Source organism: Eumetopias jubatus, unplaced genomic scaffold, assembly GCF_037043125.1.
Source record: "Eumetopias jubatus isolate StellerSeaLion01/CBP00866 unplaced genomic scaffold, mEumJub1_p1.0 scaffold_3, whole genome shotgun sequence".
In the NCBI taxonomy this organism is placed as follows: Eukaryota; Metazoa; Chordata; class Mammalia; order Carnivora; family Otariidae; genus Eumetopias; species Eumetopias jubatus.
This window is the reverse complement of record NW_028274809.1, coordinates 179653808-179671340: the sequence shown is the minus strand read 5'-3', so window position 1 is coordinate 179671340 and position 17533 is coordinate 179653808. Positions and strand designations below refer to the sequence as shown.

At 42.6% G+C, this 17533-nt stretch overlaps 1 protein-coding gene across 3 annotated transcripts in view; it reads right to left on the bottom strand.

The window, feature by feature from the left end:
* The window catches only part of CLDN10 (claudin 10), a 106256-nt gene that overhangs the window by 10131 nt on the left and 78592 nt on the right, over window positions 1–17533 (bottom strand). For 2 of the 3 annotated variants that reach the window (XM_028112084.1, XM_028112085.1), the window contains exons 2-3: window positions 4771–4932; window positions 4601–4682 (exon numbers count right to left, since the gene is read on the bottom strand). In XM_028112084.1, coding sequence (XP_027967885.1) covers window positions 4601–4682; window positions 4771–4932 — 244 coding nt within the window. Of the gene's footprint in view, window positions 1–4600; window positions 4683–4770; window positions 4933–11710; window positions 11931–17533 lie in introns of those variants that run through there. The other variant, XM_028112083.2, reaches the window with a different exon arrangement.

Here is a 17533-nt window from a genome sequence, read left to right as displayed (position 1 = left end):
AAGAGAATAAATCTAAGATTACAACGCCCTGTTTCCTCAATTAGGGCAATTGGTTCAATGCTCCAACCTTGCACGGATTTGGAAAGAAGTTTCTTTGTGTCAATAAATTCTTACTTGGAACAGTTTATTTAAGAAAACAAATCAAGACCTCTAGGAAGTTTGTGGTTTGGACAACCAAGTGGTGGTGGGAATACCTGAATTAAATTTCATCTCCCTGGTTGGATGAATCATGCTAGGGGGTACCAGTTACCATAACCTTGCAGGAAGGTACTTTTTTTTTTTTTTTTTGGATTTGGGAGGTTTTATTTTAATAAAATGGATGAAGTTGGTTTGAACAGCCCAAAGGGAAGAGTTGGGAAACCGTTTCCAAAGCTTTGCAGGAGCCCATCCTGCAGTCATGAAACATAATCACAACTTGCATGAAAGGAAAGAAGCAAAACAAAAGCAAAAAAAATGGGGAAATGGCAGAACATGACCACAGTCAGATGTAACTCTTGAAAGAACTGCAACTGTGTCAAGTGACAGTAGCCTGGGAGAAAGAACTTCCCAAATAGGTGAAAGGAGAGGAAGGGTTTCAGAATACAGAGCCACTGAGCAGACAGCGGGATGCTGTTTGCATGGCAATGGCCTCGATCTTTCCTCCAGCTACACCAGAAGCCCCTTGTTTTCTCTCATCAGTAAAGTGCCTACTGAGTTCTCTGCACATAGTAGGAGTGGAGTACGAACTTTGATGAGCTTAGTCGTGTGTTTCTAACTTAGGCCACCAAGGTGGGGCCCTACCTAGGAATGTCCCAGAAATCCACAGAGAAGACTCAATTAATAGAGCACAGAATCTTAAGAAAAACAATAACAACAACAAAACTAGGTTCTGAGCCCAGACTGTTTTCCAGGGCATTTTAGGGCTCGGGTATGGGGCAGCTACAATTTGCTCACCCAAGATGTCAACTACAGCCCGTGGCAAGCAGCCGTCTTCACTGCCTTCCAAAAGGCCAAATGCACACGCACCTACCTGTGCCTCAGTCACGCCTTCTAGGGCTGCAGGGAGAGAGGTCACTTCGTGGTAGCTGCTTTTAGGAAGAGGGGTATGGGATAAAGATGGGAAGAGAAAAGTGAGTGTGCTTTCTTTCTCTCCTCTCTCCTCTCCACCGTGGGCTGAGACAACAGAAGCTTTCCTGCTAATCCTGAAAGGACCAGCTCTACAGATTAAGAATTTCACCTACCAGGCACAGGGCTCGACAGTGAGGGAATACATGTTTTCTGACCTCAAGGAGCTTACTCTCACCAAAGAAAGTTAGAACCTTCCTGCAGCTGTACCCTCCAAATCCCAGCCCACCTAGGGCTGCCCTGCGTTTAGCCTTGATTCTCCAACACATCCCTAAGTTCATGCACAAACCAAGTCACCGGCACCGTGGCTAAATTCTAGCAAACGCCAGCTGAGGCCAAATCAAAATCTTGCTTTAAGGATTCTACTTTAAGACCTATGAATCCGTTCATTTTGTGCGAATAGCCAGTTTCTAGCTTCTATTTTTCTTTGGAAAGATTTGATTTATTTATTTATTTGACACAGAGAGAGAGAGAGAGAGAGCACATGCAGGGGGAGCAGCAGGCAGAGGGAGAAGCAGGCTCCCCGCTGAGCAGGGAGCCCGATGCGGGGCTTGATCCCAGGACCCCGGGGCTGCAACCTGAGCCAAAGGCAGACACTTCACTGACTGAGCCACCCAGGCGCCCCCAATTTCTGGCTTCTTAATCTTTCTAATTTTCAGCTCTCTGTTCGCTACTAAAGCTGTTGTTAAAAGATGAATCCAAGTGAGTTGATTTGCTGGCTTTTAGAGAAGTGAGCTTGTTCAAGGAAGCCTGTGAATTCCTGAAGAGGTCACCTGCCCCTTTCATGCCTCTTTTCTACCATGATGGGTAATTAGAATCTGATCATATTTACAACTCTCAGGCCTTGATATTTCCTTCATCCAAATGGACTGTATGCCTTTGTGTAAGGCACTGCCGGGGATGCAGATGTGAGTGAGCTCTTATCGCAAGGAGCTAACATGTTCTCAACATGCAGCAGTTTTAATTAATAAAGTTTGTATTTCCTCTCAGTGTGTTGTGTGAAGGGCCTGTTATTTGTAAATACCACCGATTTATAAGCCCTGTTGTTTTTCAAAAAGTGCCTCGCTCTTGTGTTTTTAATTACATAAGGTAAATTGCCAAATTGCAGGTGTTACATTTTTAAGTCACTTCAGAAAAGAGCTAATAAAAACATCTATAAAGATAAGCCACGTCTTAACTACTACACACAATTTAAAAAGGAATCTTAATAAAGCTAACACAAATCAGTAATAGGGAACACAGTGTTTCCTCTTTTCCAATCAGTTCTAAGCATACACACACACACACACACACACACACTCTCTCTCTCTCTCTCTCTCTCTCTCTCTCTCTCTCCGAATTCCCACATTAACTCTACCAGCAGAGTGCCATTATTATCCTGATTTTACAGATGAGCTTGTAGACAGACAGAGCATGCATAGGGAGAGAGAGGAATGCCAACAGGTCATTAGGGGGAATGGGATAGTTCAGTGTTGCACCAACAATATGGAAATGAGGAAAACCTGAGTCCATAATCACTGAACTAAGTTTAATCAAAATCTAAAAGAAAATCAGAAATTCCAATGCACCAAACTGAATTAGGTGACTGAGCATATAGCAAGCAGTGAAAAAAAAAAAATCACACAAAGGATAGACTTGAGTTATGGGGCATATATGAATTAGCCTTGACCTTTTGAGGAAAGATAAAAATGATTTTTAAGATTCTGACAAAGACATCCTTAATAATTGTCAGGAAAATAAAGACAGCAATGTAGAACAGATAATCCAGAAAAGTGAGCAATGTCTTGAATAAAATAAACCATGAGAAATAACAGTTTCATTGTATATTTAGGATCCGAAATAAAAATATGTCATTTACGGAAAATTATATTTCATTTAAATATCATTAACATGCTTCCTATCTTCAGGAGCATGGTCTCAGTTTTCATCTCAATGTCCAGTGTCATGTATACTTGTGCAAATCTCATCATCAAACATTAGTTAGGAGAAAATTTATAAATCAGAACACATTTTTCCAACATAGGCAGGGGAGTAAAAATTATACTGGGGTCTAAAACAGTTATTTTTGCTTCCCATTTAATAAAATTTAAAATAGTTTTTAAAAACATACAAAAGAAACTCCCACGATGAAAAATATATATAGTGTACGATCACAAAAATTATGAAATCGAGTATTGTAAATCATGCATCATAGAGCAAGCATGCCTGGTTTGGCTCCCAGTCCAATCAGACAATACTGGTTTAGTCCAGGTTCCCTTGCACACATTAATTGCACACATTCATTTTCAAAAAGGTTGTACCAAGAGAACCTACTTTATCAGGCTGTTGCAAGAATAAAATAAAATAAAAGAAGAATAGAATATTTGCCATGCTCCCCTTTGTACATGGTAGGGGCTCAACATGTCTTAGCTACTATTTTCATTTATTTCATTATATAAGCATCTAATATTTATGAATAAAAGACACTAAAGACAGAACTAAAAAATCAATTCCCTGAAGATTCTTAAATCCACCAGAAAAACAAGGAATGCACACCTAACCAGTAATTTTAGTAAGTTTTTAAAAAAATTCTGTAACACTTGACCTGAAGACTGAAAGAGCACCAGCTGCTAACTATCCACATGCATACAGAAGTGGCTTCTACAGAAGTAGGTGGGTATATTCTCGTGGAAGACAAAATACCACATATATTATTATTTCTAATTTGGTATCCCTGGGGTTTTCCCAAGGCAAAGAAAGAAGCCTAGGGAAAGTATAAAAACCAATAGCCCATAGTTAAAAAAACAAACACCTCCAACAGACTGACCTGTAAATGCCGAACCATTCCCCTGCAACCCGGACTGGTCACATCTGGGTGGTGTCCATGTCACTACAGAAGCATTTTTTAAAAACCGTGCATCATGTACAGTTTTTTTTTAAATAAAGGTTTATCAGGTGGAGCTTGTCAAGGTGCTAATTTAAAAGGCTAACAAAAAATGAAAAAAATGATACTTCATTGAGATGTCATTAACAGATCTCTAATCTTCAGGAGCATGGTCGCAGTTCCCATGTCAGTGTTTGAAACCATGACGGACTCTGGCCCACATACCAGAGGCTGACAAATATCAATCTGGATGGACATCAGTCAAGGCCAGCCCTTCATTTCCTGTTATCACACATCATCATTCTTTCCTCCCCACCTCACACCTCACTTCCACTTTTCCTCTACTTGACCCGACCTGAATGATGTCCAGTGGACGAAGTTTAGAATTTTAAATCCTGTGCCTTGAGCTTTTTAGAGACAAGACGCTATGTGACACCAATGCAGTAACTAAATGCATCTTTTGCCAATGCAGAACAGAATATGTTTACTCTTGAAATGATGTCATCAAATACTATCGCTCAGCGTGTCTCACTTTCATGCGCCGTGTAAGGAATTTATGTATCTTAATTTGGAAGATTAATCTGCATACATTTCCTGTAAGCTAGGAACAGACAGACTGAGAAGAGTACTTACTTCTGCTCAACATAGAGAGGATCAAAGAATTCCGTTGTGATTTTGTTTGCATACAGGGAACAACCGGTCATTGAGCACAACCCTACAAAGTATCAGAAGGAAAGTATCATGGTTAGTGTCCTTTCATTAACATCGTGAAGTACCTTGTTTGGGAGAAAGTTACTATTTACCTGACAGTATGAATACAATCCCAGCCAAACAAGCAATTTTAGCTTTGGCTTTATCTGAGCCTCCGACTTTGGTACACTTCATTCCAAACAGGGCAAATATGGAACCAAAAAAGCCCAGACTGACAGCAGCAATCATAAGTCCTCTACATGCCTGGATATAACCTGCAATTAGAATAGGTCATCTACATTAACAGAAAACATGTGGCTATCCAGGGAGAAATTCCCATTTTCCACTGTCCTTCTGAATGATCGCTCCTGTTTTCTGAAAAAATAACCATCATCGTAAGACAAGCAAGCAAGGAAAGCAAATTCATCTATACGGACTGCCTGCCTGTTCTATGTCACACACTTCTAAGATCGGCGTGTGCATAATCCTCAGGACAGATCCCTCAAGCATTGGTATTCCCACATTCACGGTTAAGGACACAGAAGCAGCAGAGGTTCTAGGATACACCAGAGATGAGTCAGTAAGAGATTGAAACAGATTCCACCCAGTTCTGACTACAAAATCCTTCTTTGTAAGAAACATCGTCTGCCACTATCTCAACCCTCCTACTCCTTTGCACGCTGGACCTTTTAAATGGATGTTTTAATGGTTTTGACATTATAAAATTTATAATTGGGCAGCACAGCATTCCGATATTAGTGAAAGCTTATAAATGAGACCAATTGGAATCCCGTGATAAACCATGATGAGTCTAAATCAGGAAGTATTTTGATGACATTTCATTATTTTCAGGGTACACAGAAAAGGAGGGTTGTTTACTAAAGGAATATTCCATCGTTATGAAATTAACTGTGTACATATAAATGGATGCTTTCCAAGCCCCCAAAAACCTCATTCGATTGGGTTGTCTGATCATCTTCTGACCCCACCCATTTTCTTAACCACCTATTCTTATTTGCAGAGCCAAGGTGGGGGTAAACTTCGACGTGGCTTTTGTCCAGACACTAACAAATTCTAAAGCAATAGAATTTAAACCCATAAATTTTAAGCACATAAGGTCATTTTCATTTCAGCCTGAAACAGTGCCATATTTCAATCTGAAATAGTGATGGCATATACCAGGCATAAGTAAACATTTGTGGGGTAAATGAACATGAGTGTACATCAGGCTTACGTATGGAACTAAATTTTCTAATTTGAAAAAACTCATAAATACAGCGAGTCATTTACTGTTAGTGTTCTGGCAAAGTCTACAATAAATAACAATTCTAAGACTCCAGTAATTATAAATTCAAGAAATGATGCTGACAGGTCGCCTCCAGCCCATGTTCCTTTGAAATGAAATTTTAAGTTTCAATCCTATTGCTAGGATCCAGTCTGAAGAGTACACAGAAGATGCTCTGTTTAATTGCAACAAATCTAGGCCTCCACAAATGTAGACAGCAATGACAATGATCTATTTTATAACGTGAACTACCTCCAGAGACAAAGCAGTTCTACTGGTTGTAAGGTTATCAAAAACAGCAAAACAAATTTATTATTAGTACAACAGAATAAAGGAGGCTTATTTTGGTAGCAATAATCATGCTGCAGGGCTATCTGGGTCTCTGCTGCCAAAGACTGACCCAGGTTTTTTATTTTTATTTATTTATTTATTTTAAAGATTTTTATTTATTTGACAGAGACAGACAGCGAGAGAGGGAACACAAGCAGGGGGAGTGGGAGAGGGAGAAGCAGGCTTCCCGCCAAGGAGGAAGCCCAATGTGGGACTCGATCCCAGGACCCTGGGATCATGACCTGAGCTGAAGGCAGACGCTTAACGACTGAGCCACCCAGGCGCCCCTGACCCAGGTGTTTTAAAAGATTTCAACCCTCAGTCCCCCAGCCAGACCCCAGGGGGCAAGCAGAAGCACAGACAGACAGGAAGGCTGTTACTTAGTCCCTCGTAAGATTAAAGAACATCTATCAAGTTAAACACAACTGGCTCATCGTTTACCACCAGAGCTCCTGGGATAGTACGGTTTCATTTTTTCCAGAGATTTATTGTAATCTCTGGTTTGGAGGTCTGTTAGCTGACTCACTGCAGTCACTAAGCAGACAAAACAGCATGTGTGAGAGGTAGCCTCTATAATATATGCATAAAAATTATCCTACAAAACTTTAGCATTTACTTTAGTAATCGTACAGGCTTGGTGAACAGAAAAAGCAGGAGCCTGGCAAAAGGCTAAATCCCACAATCAGATCATTTAGAACACAGAATGTGTTTTCCCAGATGTAAATGGTGGTAAGAATCTCAGGCTGGGGCATTCAATCCTTAATATGACTTAATATGAAAATACCAGTAGTCTTTAAACTTTATTCAACCGTTTACCCATAATACTTCTTTCTGAGGTTCTCACTCTGTTCTCCTGTCTCAGCCCTCAGGCCTGCAGCAGGACTGGTCTACTGGCACAAGCAGGAGGGGAGAAATACTGTTTCTGATGTGCTCGGGTCCTTCCTCAGTACCAACCAGAACCCTGACCCGGAGGGAAAGCTACCTGTCTCCAGCCTCCAACAACGGCAGTAACCTGCTAACTTGCTGCATGCACAAAGGAAGGCACCTGACCAGCACAATCACTGGCTACATTTTCTGAACCAGGGAACAAATAACAGGGATTGGGGTTCTCCGCAGGGTAAAGCACCCCCTGGCTGTCGGCTGTAGACGGAAACCCAGTGTTGGGAAGCCTCGGTTGTGTAAATTCGGGGCTACCAGTCCTTAAAACACCCACAGACACAGGCTTAGGTGACTTCCAACAAACTCAAGAGTTTATCTTTTGCAAGGCTGACCTCTACAACCTTGCTTTTTTTAACAGTCCCAGAGGGCAAAACTTGTAAGTAACACCATCAAGTGAAGTGGTAGTAAAAACCTAGTCAAGGAGGCCATTATTTTTGACAGGTCTAATTTACTGACACCTTTAATAGCTAATTAACACATTAAAGTGCTGAGGCATGAACATATTTACTTAGAAGTTCTCTGCCATATAATTTATAGTTAACTCAATTGGAAGAAACATTCCCACTAACAAAAATAGATGGCATGTACTAAAAACAACCTGGTTGAAAATGATTCTTAGATGAAGTTCACGCAGTGCTTTGAAAGGAATAGGAGCTGGAGATAAACAGAAATCACTAGCTTGTTCAACTGTGAAATTTTCAATTAGTAAAATACAGGGACTTTAAAATTAATGAATTCCGTTGGAGGAAACCTTCAAGGTGTCCCTTAAAAGTTAAGTGATTTCCAAATGGTGTGTGCCTTATTTTCCATTTCAAAGGAGCAAAAATGAAAACATCCACTTGGTGGAGACAACTCCCTAGTAGCAGCCAGAGTGAGTTGCTGGATAAAGGGGAGAAAAAACAATGTGTTTTTCTTATGCAGGTAGCTTTGTGTACTTTTTGCAAATCCTCTGAAAGAGGAGTGGAACGGGAGGAAGGCATGAACTCTGAGGCTCAGCTCTGGATCTTCTACTTATTTACCTTCTGTGTGTCCTGATTACATGACCTTCTCTCTCTTGAGTCTCAGTGTACTCATCTGTAAAACAGGGAGAAAGCACTACCTTCAAAGGATGAACCATACAAACAGTGTCTGGTGAGTGATAAGAAACTCACCAAAGCTTCCCTCTATCATACTAAGATGGATTCTAAGCAGAACTTGGAGTTGGTGTCTTAACATAAAATTAAATCTACACATTTAGCTTTTCTCGGCCTCATTTTCCTTATAGGGAAAATGGGGGTTACGATGATAACCCCCTGAGGATAAGGAATTGGAGCTTTGACCTCATGTAGAAAATTCGGAAAAATGTCTCCATCATCTGCATCCAAGAAGCTCCTTCTTCCCCCTAAGGCTAGAGAGAGCTGTGAGCCTTCTCTCTTCCCTCTTGCATTCTCTTTTTAGTCTAGAGCTTCTGCCTGGTTTAAGGGGAGGACTGGCTTGCTCAGGCCTGTGGTCACCAAGGCCTACAGTAATGCAGCCTTCTCTGCCACTTCAGCGTAGTGCCAGGAAGTCCAATGTGCCGTGTGATGTTGGCTGCACCTGCTTCAGAACCAGCATCCAAAAGATGCACCTGCCCTGGGGAACACAGCAGAGAGCTGACAGAGGGGCCTGCTCTGAGAAGGTCAACTTACAGGAGGGGGGATCAACTCCTCTCTACATGAAAACAAAGTTGTGTGATTAAGCCCCCCAAAATGTTATTCTGAGAGACACAGAAAAGTAAGGCTTATCACCTTGGGATAGGCAATGCCTTCTTAAGTCACAGAAGGCAGACACAGCAGGAAGAAACTGATAAATCTGATCACAGTACACAATTTAAAGTTTTGTATAAGAAAAGGCATCATAAATTTAAAGACAAGCAATGGGCTGAGATTGCAACATATATAACAAATCAAGGATTGACATCCAGAATTAAAAAAAAAAAGACAAATCATTTATGGGCACTAGGCTGGCTCAGAGTCAGAAGACTCTTGATCTCGGGGGTTATGAGTTTGATCCCCACGCTGGGTGCAGAGATTACGTGGATAGAGAAATAAACTTAAAAATGATCACGTAGGGGTGCCTGGCTGGCTCAGTCAGTGGAGCCTGCGACTCTTGACCTTGGGGTTGTATGTTTGAATCCCACATTGGGTGTACAGATTACTTAAAAATAAAATCTTAAAAAAAAAATCATTTATATTAAGAGGAAACAACAGACTGTGGGCATTAAGATATAGACAGGCAATGTCTGAAAGAAAAAGAAAGTGGTTAATAAATACATGATAAGATGGTAAAAAATCACTGGTAAAAACTAGGGAAATACCAATGAAAATGATAACATGATACTATGTCACCCATGATGCTGGATGAAAAACTCAGTGGTGAGAATGCAGACAAACAGGCATTCTCATATGTTGTTGGTGGACTGTAATTTGGCAGGATAAACTGAACATTAAAATGTATCATCTACTGCCCTGACAGTACCATTTCTCAGTATCTACTTTACAGAAATATACATGTGCACAAAAAGATGAATATGAAGATTTTCAGTACAGCACTACCAACGGAATGCTAGAAAGGGTCCATTGTCCAACAATGACAAAGTGGTTCAACAAACCAGTTTGTCCAGACTTACGAATACTATGCAGTTGTTAAAAAGAGTTACTTCTATATGTCTTGGCTTGGAAAGATATGTTTTTACTTTTAGAACATTGTAGAACAATAGGGAGCATGAAGTCATTTGTGTTTTTTAAAGTCATTTTCTAGACATATGAGCACACATGAAAGGCCATTTTGCAAGTTGGGTTGTACATAAATGTCACTCCTTCCTTTTCTCCATCCTCAACTCTCTCCAAAGCCTCATAATTGAGAGCTATGCCCCCCTCCCTCCTCACTACCTGACCTTCCCCCAAGTCTCCCTGCCAACTTCAGTCTCACCTCGGATACATAATGTGACAACTTCGCCATTCTGCACCCCATCACTCTTCACAGAGCATTTATTTCTCACTCCTCTCTTTCGTCCCCCAGCTGTCTTATAGAAGGAAGCCGACGTACCTGGCACACTATCTCAGGTAACAATACAGTTAACAGCAGAAGAATGCACTTAGGACAGTAATCATCAATCCCACGTTCCTGAATGTAAACCACAGAAACAAGAGCCTGCCTGTTCAGAGCATCTACCTGAATGTGTGCTCTACAGACCACAGGAAATTCAACCGTAATTCTAAGGGATCAACAGTGTCCCGGCTACTTCTTTTACACAACAGGACGAAGACCTGGGTGTCACCCATCTAAAACCAGGCACATATTCCTGTTTATATGGAGGTCCTATCAAATACCACATTGAGCAACAGTTTGCTTTTCATGGCTAGCACCATCTTAAGGGAATTAATTCTTGTCTTTTATTGAATCAGCTATGCAAATAAAAACCTGCAGTGGAATAACAAATTTTTTTTTAAAAAAGAAGGAAAGAAAACACCTCAAAACTAGAGATAAGGCAAATGAGTATCCTTAACATTACCCCGGGATCTATTTAGTCATGTGCTATAAAATCCTGGAAGAAATGAGCCTAGAACTTGAGCAGTCATTGTAACTGGGTTGACATCTACTGTTCTCTTGAAACTAACACAGAGCCAGTTTTCTACGTGACCATCCACCTGTCGCTCTAATGCAATTCAACATAGAACCCAACTAAAAAGAACAAAGCAGAAAGCAATCTACAAAAGAACAACAGGAGACCCGGAGAGCAGATGAGGGAGGCAGGGACACAGGCCTTGGCAGTCTCCGGCACAAGATTCTTGCTAGCCACATTCTCTACCCACTGCAGCATAGGCAAGGGCTATTTATTTGCATAAAACTTGGAGGAAGCATTAAAGCCCAGGAGGACACATTTGTTGAAGCGTGGGGTTGTTTTGTTTTTTTTTCCCCTTGGGTGGGGGGTGGGGGGTGGGGGGAGGTGGGAATGGGATGACACTCCCTGCAATATGTCACTTTTTCCCTTGCCTATTTTTAAAACAACTAACAAAATGGTTAAAGGGAGTTGAGGACAAGCAAATTCGGCTTTGACAAGCCGATGATACCACTTTAATCAGGACCCAGCTCATTCGGGGAGTGCTGGGTGAAGGAGACAAGCGTGACTCGGTGGCCTAACGGTCCCCGAGAGATGGGGATCCCGCAATCATGTCCTCGACTCTCAGAACTGCGAAGGTGCTTCCCTCCGCCGCCCCGCGACGCCTGAGTCGCCCACCCCACCCAGATGTGTCCCCCTCTCCCGCCCCGGGGTGCCGGGCTCAGGCAGGCGCCCCCGACGGACACGCGTCCGGGCACGGCGACGACGGGCATGGGGGCTCTCCGTGGCTCCCTCAGGCTCGGAGGGGTCTGGCCCGGGAGTCCCGCCGGGGGGGGGGGGGCGGTCACGGGGCCAAGAGGGCACCCCGCCTGGCCGGGCAGGAGCGAGGGCTGGGGGCAGGGGCCGAGGGGATGCAGACCGTCCAGCGCCAGCATTGAGGGGAAGTCCTTGCAGTTGGAGACTCCCGTGGAGTCGGTAACGCACGTCTTCCACAGGTTGGCCCAATAGGTGGCGGTGGTGATGACCGTGCCGTCGATGGTGGACACCTTCCAGTAGTCGGTGGGCAGCGTGGAGGACACCAGCACCCAGCCGGAGATGGAAACCATGAAGGCGATGATCTCCGAGGCCGTGCTCGCCATGCCGCCGGCTACTGCCGCGCTCGCGCTCGCGCTCGCGCTCTCGCTTCCACTCGGTGCCACGACCCCCCCCCGCCCCCCGCGCTCCCCGACCCGGAGCTCCGCCCCCGCCCCGCCCCCGCCCCGCCCCGTCCGCGGACAGGCGCTAGGGGGCGCGCACGGGCCCGAGTCCAGGACGCTCCCTCCTGGGCCGAGAGGGCTGGCGGGGAGCTCTTAGGCTCGCTGCCCGGGTTCTCTCCAAACGGCTGGCCCGGCGCCCGCGGTCGGGGGAAATGTGGCCTGCGTGCCCCTCGCCCCCAGCCCCCGTATCTCAGGGCCGGGACCGTGGAGAGCTGCTATCCTGTTGGACAGACTGGCAGCAGGACGTGGACAATCAGCTACGTCCCGCCCCCACCGTCACCCCTCCACCTCCCTAGCCCTACCCCTGGCAAATAGCTTGGCTTCTAGAGTGTAAAAACAGAGCAGAAAAAGCCTTTTGTGCGGCGCCTGGGTGGCTCAGTTGCTAAGCATCTGCCCTCGGCTCAGGTCATGATCCCAGGATCCTGGGATCCAGCCCCAAATCGGGCTTCCTGCTCAGCGGGGAGCCTGCTTCTCCCTCTTCCCCTCCCACTGCTTGTGTTCTCTCTCTCTGTGTCAAATAAATAAATAAAATCTTAAAAAAGAAAAAGCCTTTTGTGAGCTCCGAAAGGACACGGCCTGAACTCTAAAGGTTTTCATGCTATGCTCGTTTGCGTGACCCTGTTCAGTCTGTCACGGAGGGATGACTGCAGTTCTGGGCTTAAAATCGGCCTTGCCCTAAAATCCTGCAGTTCTTTTTGGCCCCGTGATATGCAGAGAGTCATTGTAAAGAGGTGTGTGGCACAGGCCTAAATTCAAGACATCAGCATATGCAGAGCACAAGCTCCATCGGAGCCTTCGCTGCAATTTCGATCTTGAATGTTCCAGCCACATAGCTTGTGCTAATGCACTAAGCGGAGGACGTGCATTTAAGACATTTTGCCTGTATGGTCCCGTCAGGCTCCCAGTTCTGTGAGTCTATTCTATCAGCTGATGGCTCTATCACAGTGGAAACTGTTCCACATCTTGTTCTACTTTTTTTTAGGACTACCACCTTTTGCACCTAAATGAAGAATAAACTCATTCATTTCTTCATTGCTGTCTCGAGTTAAGCATAAAGATCAAGGTGTCCTTTCAGTTTCTGAGGTCACAAATCTGGGCATAAATGACAGAACAAAGACATTGGCTTTACTGTGGGGTTATTATTTGTCCATTTAAAGTTCTTGCAGTTCTTGGTATGAGCTTTCAGGATTCACTTCTTGCCAAAAGTAACCAAAGGTCTAAAACCTATAAATCAGTCCTCTACAATAAAGCTAGTTGCTACCCCTGTGTTTCACACTTTCACTCATTGTGAAGAGTTTCTCAATTCCTCTTTGCCACTTTTTTTCTAATATCTATATATTTTTATTTTAATTCCAGTGTAATTAACATATAGTGTTAATATTAGTTTCAGGTATACAATATAGAATTCAACAATTCTATACATTGCTCAGTGCTCATCACGATAAGTGTGCTCTTGTCACTTTTTGTTTTAACCAATGGGTGCAGAATGAAATCGGAAGTGATTAGATGTCTGTGAAGAAAAGAGGAGGTTGGATTATAGAATCATCAAAATTTACATTTGGAAGGACCATTCGAGACCATTAGGACACACTCCACACTCGGCCCAATGATTCTATTTCTTGAGATTTTTTTTTAAGATTTTATTTTTATTTATTTATTTGACAGAGAGACAGTGAGAGAGGGAACATAAGCAGGGGCAGAGGCAGAGGGAGAAGCAGGCCTCCCGCTGAGCAGGGAGCCCGATGCGGGGCTCAATCCCAAAGTCCTGGGATCATGACCTGAGCCGAAGGAAGACGCTTAATGATGGAGCCACCCAGGCACCCCTTTCTTGAGATATTCTTGAGATTCGGTTCATGCTAAAACTTCAGCCCCATGAGGTTCAGTGCATGTGTTCTGGTTTGGTTTTGTATTGTGTTGACAGCCTTTTAGAAAGTTTTTCTGTATAATGAACTCAAACCTATCTCTCTCTCTTTTTTTTTAAGATTTTTATTTACTTCAGAGACAGAGCACAGAGGGAGAAGGAGAGGCAGACCCCTGCTGAGCAGGGAGCCTGATGCAGTGCTCAATCCAAGGACCCCAGGATCATGACCCAAGTGGAAGGCAGATGCTTAACTGTCTGAGCCACCCAGGCGCCCCAAACCTGTCTCTTTTTCTTCCACCCAAATGCTGTCATCTGTGCTGAGACAACACAGGGTAAGTCCTACTCTTGAGCCATGCAACAGCCCAGGGAAATGTGTTGTGTGTGCATGGTCATGTCATGCTTCATAGGAATGGGAATAAGGGTGAAGATTGTGTGCATATGGGTTCCATTTCTATACTGCTCTTGGTCCCACCTTATCCTGGTGTGTCAAGGTTAAAAACAGTTTGGGAAGCACCTGGCACCCCTCATCTTTCTCATCTTTGCTGCCATTCAAATTGATCACCTTTGACTATTGACTACAAAGTATCCACTATTCTTTTGTACGATTTGCCTTTTTAACAAGCTTTTATCATCTCATTTCTTGCCCTCCAGCGTATTTCCACTATTATTTCTCTGCCATATTCTTTTCTGACTGATATGCCTATTTCTAAAGCAGTTTACTATTCAGAAAACACAAAAAGTCATGAACCAGGACATTCCCTATGGAGTTTCCTAAAATTCAAAATTGCACAAATTTTGGTTTTGTACTTTATTTCGAGCCTTGTTTGAGAGTCTCTTTGTGTCTTCCTCCTGGTAGGTACTCACTAGATTTATTGATTCTTTCTCTTTCTTTTTTTTTTTCCCAGACAAAACCCTGAGTCACTTTTGACACATAAAAAGTATAGTATTGTGACTCTGAAGACTCAAGCAGTTTCTAATTTTTCAATAGGTTGGTTATAAATTTCATTGTTTGGAACCAAAAACTCATTGTTTGTTTTAAAGAAAGAACTATGAAGAATGGTTTGGTGTTTTAGACCAGCCCCTGAATGTTTATTTAACAGATTATGTAGCTTTCCCTATTGTACTTAAAAAAAAAAATCCATAAACCCAGGGGTGCCTGGGTGGCTCAGTCAGTTGAGTGGCTGACTCTTGATTTCCGCTCAGGTCATGATCCCAGGGTCCTGGGATCGAGCCCCTGTGCAGGCTTGATGCGCAGCGGAGAGTCTGCTTGTGGATTCTCTCTCTCCCTCTGCCCCTCCCCTTGCTCATGTGGGCTCACTCTCTCTGTCTCTCTCTAAAATAAATAAATAAATCTTAAAAAAAAATCCATAAACCCAGATCACCATTGCAACATAGTTTCCAGAGGAAATAAATTCAGAATTCCAACTTAGAACTCCAAGAAAGACTTTCTCTCTCTCTGCTGCATCACCAGATCATTTAAGCCCAGAATCTCTAGGGGTAGCTCTGGGAGTGAGTTTTCCAAAGCTTCTAATGTATAATCTGGCTGGGAACCACAGCTCTGACTGGCTGAGATGCATATATATGCATATAAAGTGTTTGTTTAGTAAAGCAGATGGTGTGCATTATAGAGAGAAAGATTATTAATCTCTTGGTTGAAAACTTTGAAAAAAGAAATATTCTTTTACTGTAGAGACTATAGCCCACAATTTCAACTTCAAAGGGGTTGAAAATACCTTAAGGGATCCATAAATTAAGAGCTGGATGACAGCACTATTAGCTCCTTTGCCCGCTGAAACAGACTAGGGTCGTCACGCCTGTGGATTTGATTCATTTCTTTTACTTTTATCCTTTGTCCGTTGTATGAGGTTGGACAACCTAAACTCTTTTCTTTTTCTTCCCTGGCACCTACGGCATAATTGCCAAAAAGTTCTATTTTAGAGCCCACAAATGCCTGACCAAAAGATGAAAACGTTAACTTCCTTTAGTACCTAAAGAATATTATGTAATGAATCAAGCATTTATTTTAAAATGTCTTCTGTCGCAAGCATTTCAAAACCTGTTTAGTCAGAAGAAACCTGAACATAGTACATAGTACAGACAAAAACGTAATTCAACATAAGAATATCTAGAAAATGAAAACAGACTGAATAGAGATTTTTTAAAATCTCTAAATAAATGGCCTGTTTCACTTTAAGATTATAGAGTCCCAAATAACCTTTGCAGTTAATCTGCAAACCCATTTACAGAGTACCTTTCCACTGATAAATGTTTCCTTATTTTCTTTAGGATTCAGTTCACTGAAATTTTTACTTAATTATTCGGGACAATCTACCCTTAATTTGAATATAAGGTGAATACAGCTAGAAAGTTACTTCTCCAAATTATTCAAAGTAACATCTTAATTAACAATAATCTGGTCTTTACAAAAAAACTAGATTTTTTCCAATATGAAAATGCTAATTTATCTATAAATTAATAAATTTGACATGGAGGCAGCTAACGTCCTGAAATATATTCTGAACCTTTCCACTTTTGAGACCTAAATCACTGAGATTAGCATTGGAAGTTATTTCTTTGGCATTATTATGGTTATTAAGAAAAAATAGAGGACCCCCCCAGGGTTGTTCAATAGGAGTGAAACCAGTTTAGCTGACTAAACAGGAAATTTGCAGAAATTCTTGAGATTCAACTCACCTGCCAAACAACACAGGTGTGCCTCTTAACAACTCAAGGATTTTCTAGGCATCAAATTTGGTTTCAGTATACATTAGCTCCTTCCTAGATTCCAGTGAGGTGGGTGCTGCTAATCGGGTGGGAAGAAACTGAAGTCCTGATAAATATAGTATTAACTAAAAAAACAACTACCCAGGAGCCAAATAATGTTACACCATGTTAGAGAAGACATTAATGCCGATACTAAGAGAGTAAAATAGCATATCTGTGTTCTTTTTCCTTCCCTTTTCCCTAAGACTGTTTATCTTAATGCTCTACACTAATTCTATGATATTTATAATCTCCATAGCATGAAAGCTACAGAGTGATAGTATTATGAGAATGAACACTCGTGCTCATCATTGCATCATTAATCATATACTTGTGTGTATATATGTATAAATATATAATTTTTCTGCAAATTATGAGGAAACAGTGTTTTTATTTTGGCATTTGGTATCCTCTGAGGCTGTACTGTATCAGAATGTTTCAATGGGGGACGCCTGGGTGGCTCAGTTGTTTAAATGTCTGCCTTTGGCTCAGGTCTTGATCCCAGGGTCCTGGGATCAAGCCTCATCCGGCTCCCTGCTCAGCGGGGAGTCTGCTTCTCCCTCTCCCTCTGCCTGTCTCCCTAGCTTGTGTTCTCTCTCTCTCTGAAGTAAATAAAAATCTTTAAAAAAAATTTCACTTAAAAATAACAAACAATGTCCCGGGCAATGCTGATTCATTGAAGTGTCTGGAACACTTTTCTTAAAATGGATTTGTGTTTGGGGCGCCTGGGTGGCTCAGTCGTTAAGCATCTGCCTTCGGCTCAGGTCGCGATCCCAGGGTCCTGGGATCGAGCCCCGCATCGGGCTCCCTGCTCAGCTGGGAGTCTGCTTCTCCCTCTCCCACTCTCCCGCTTGCATTTCGT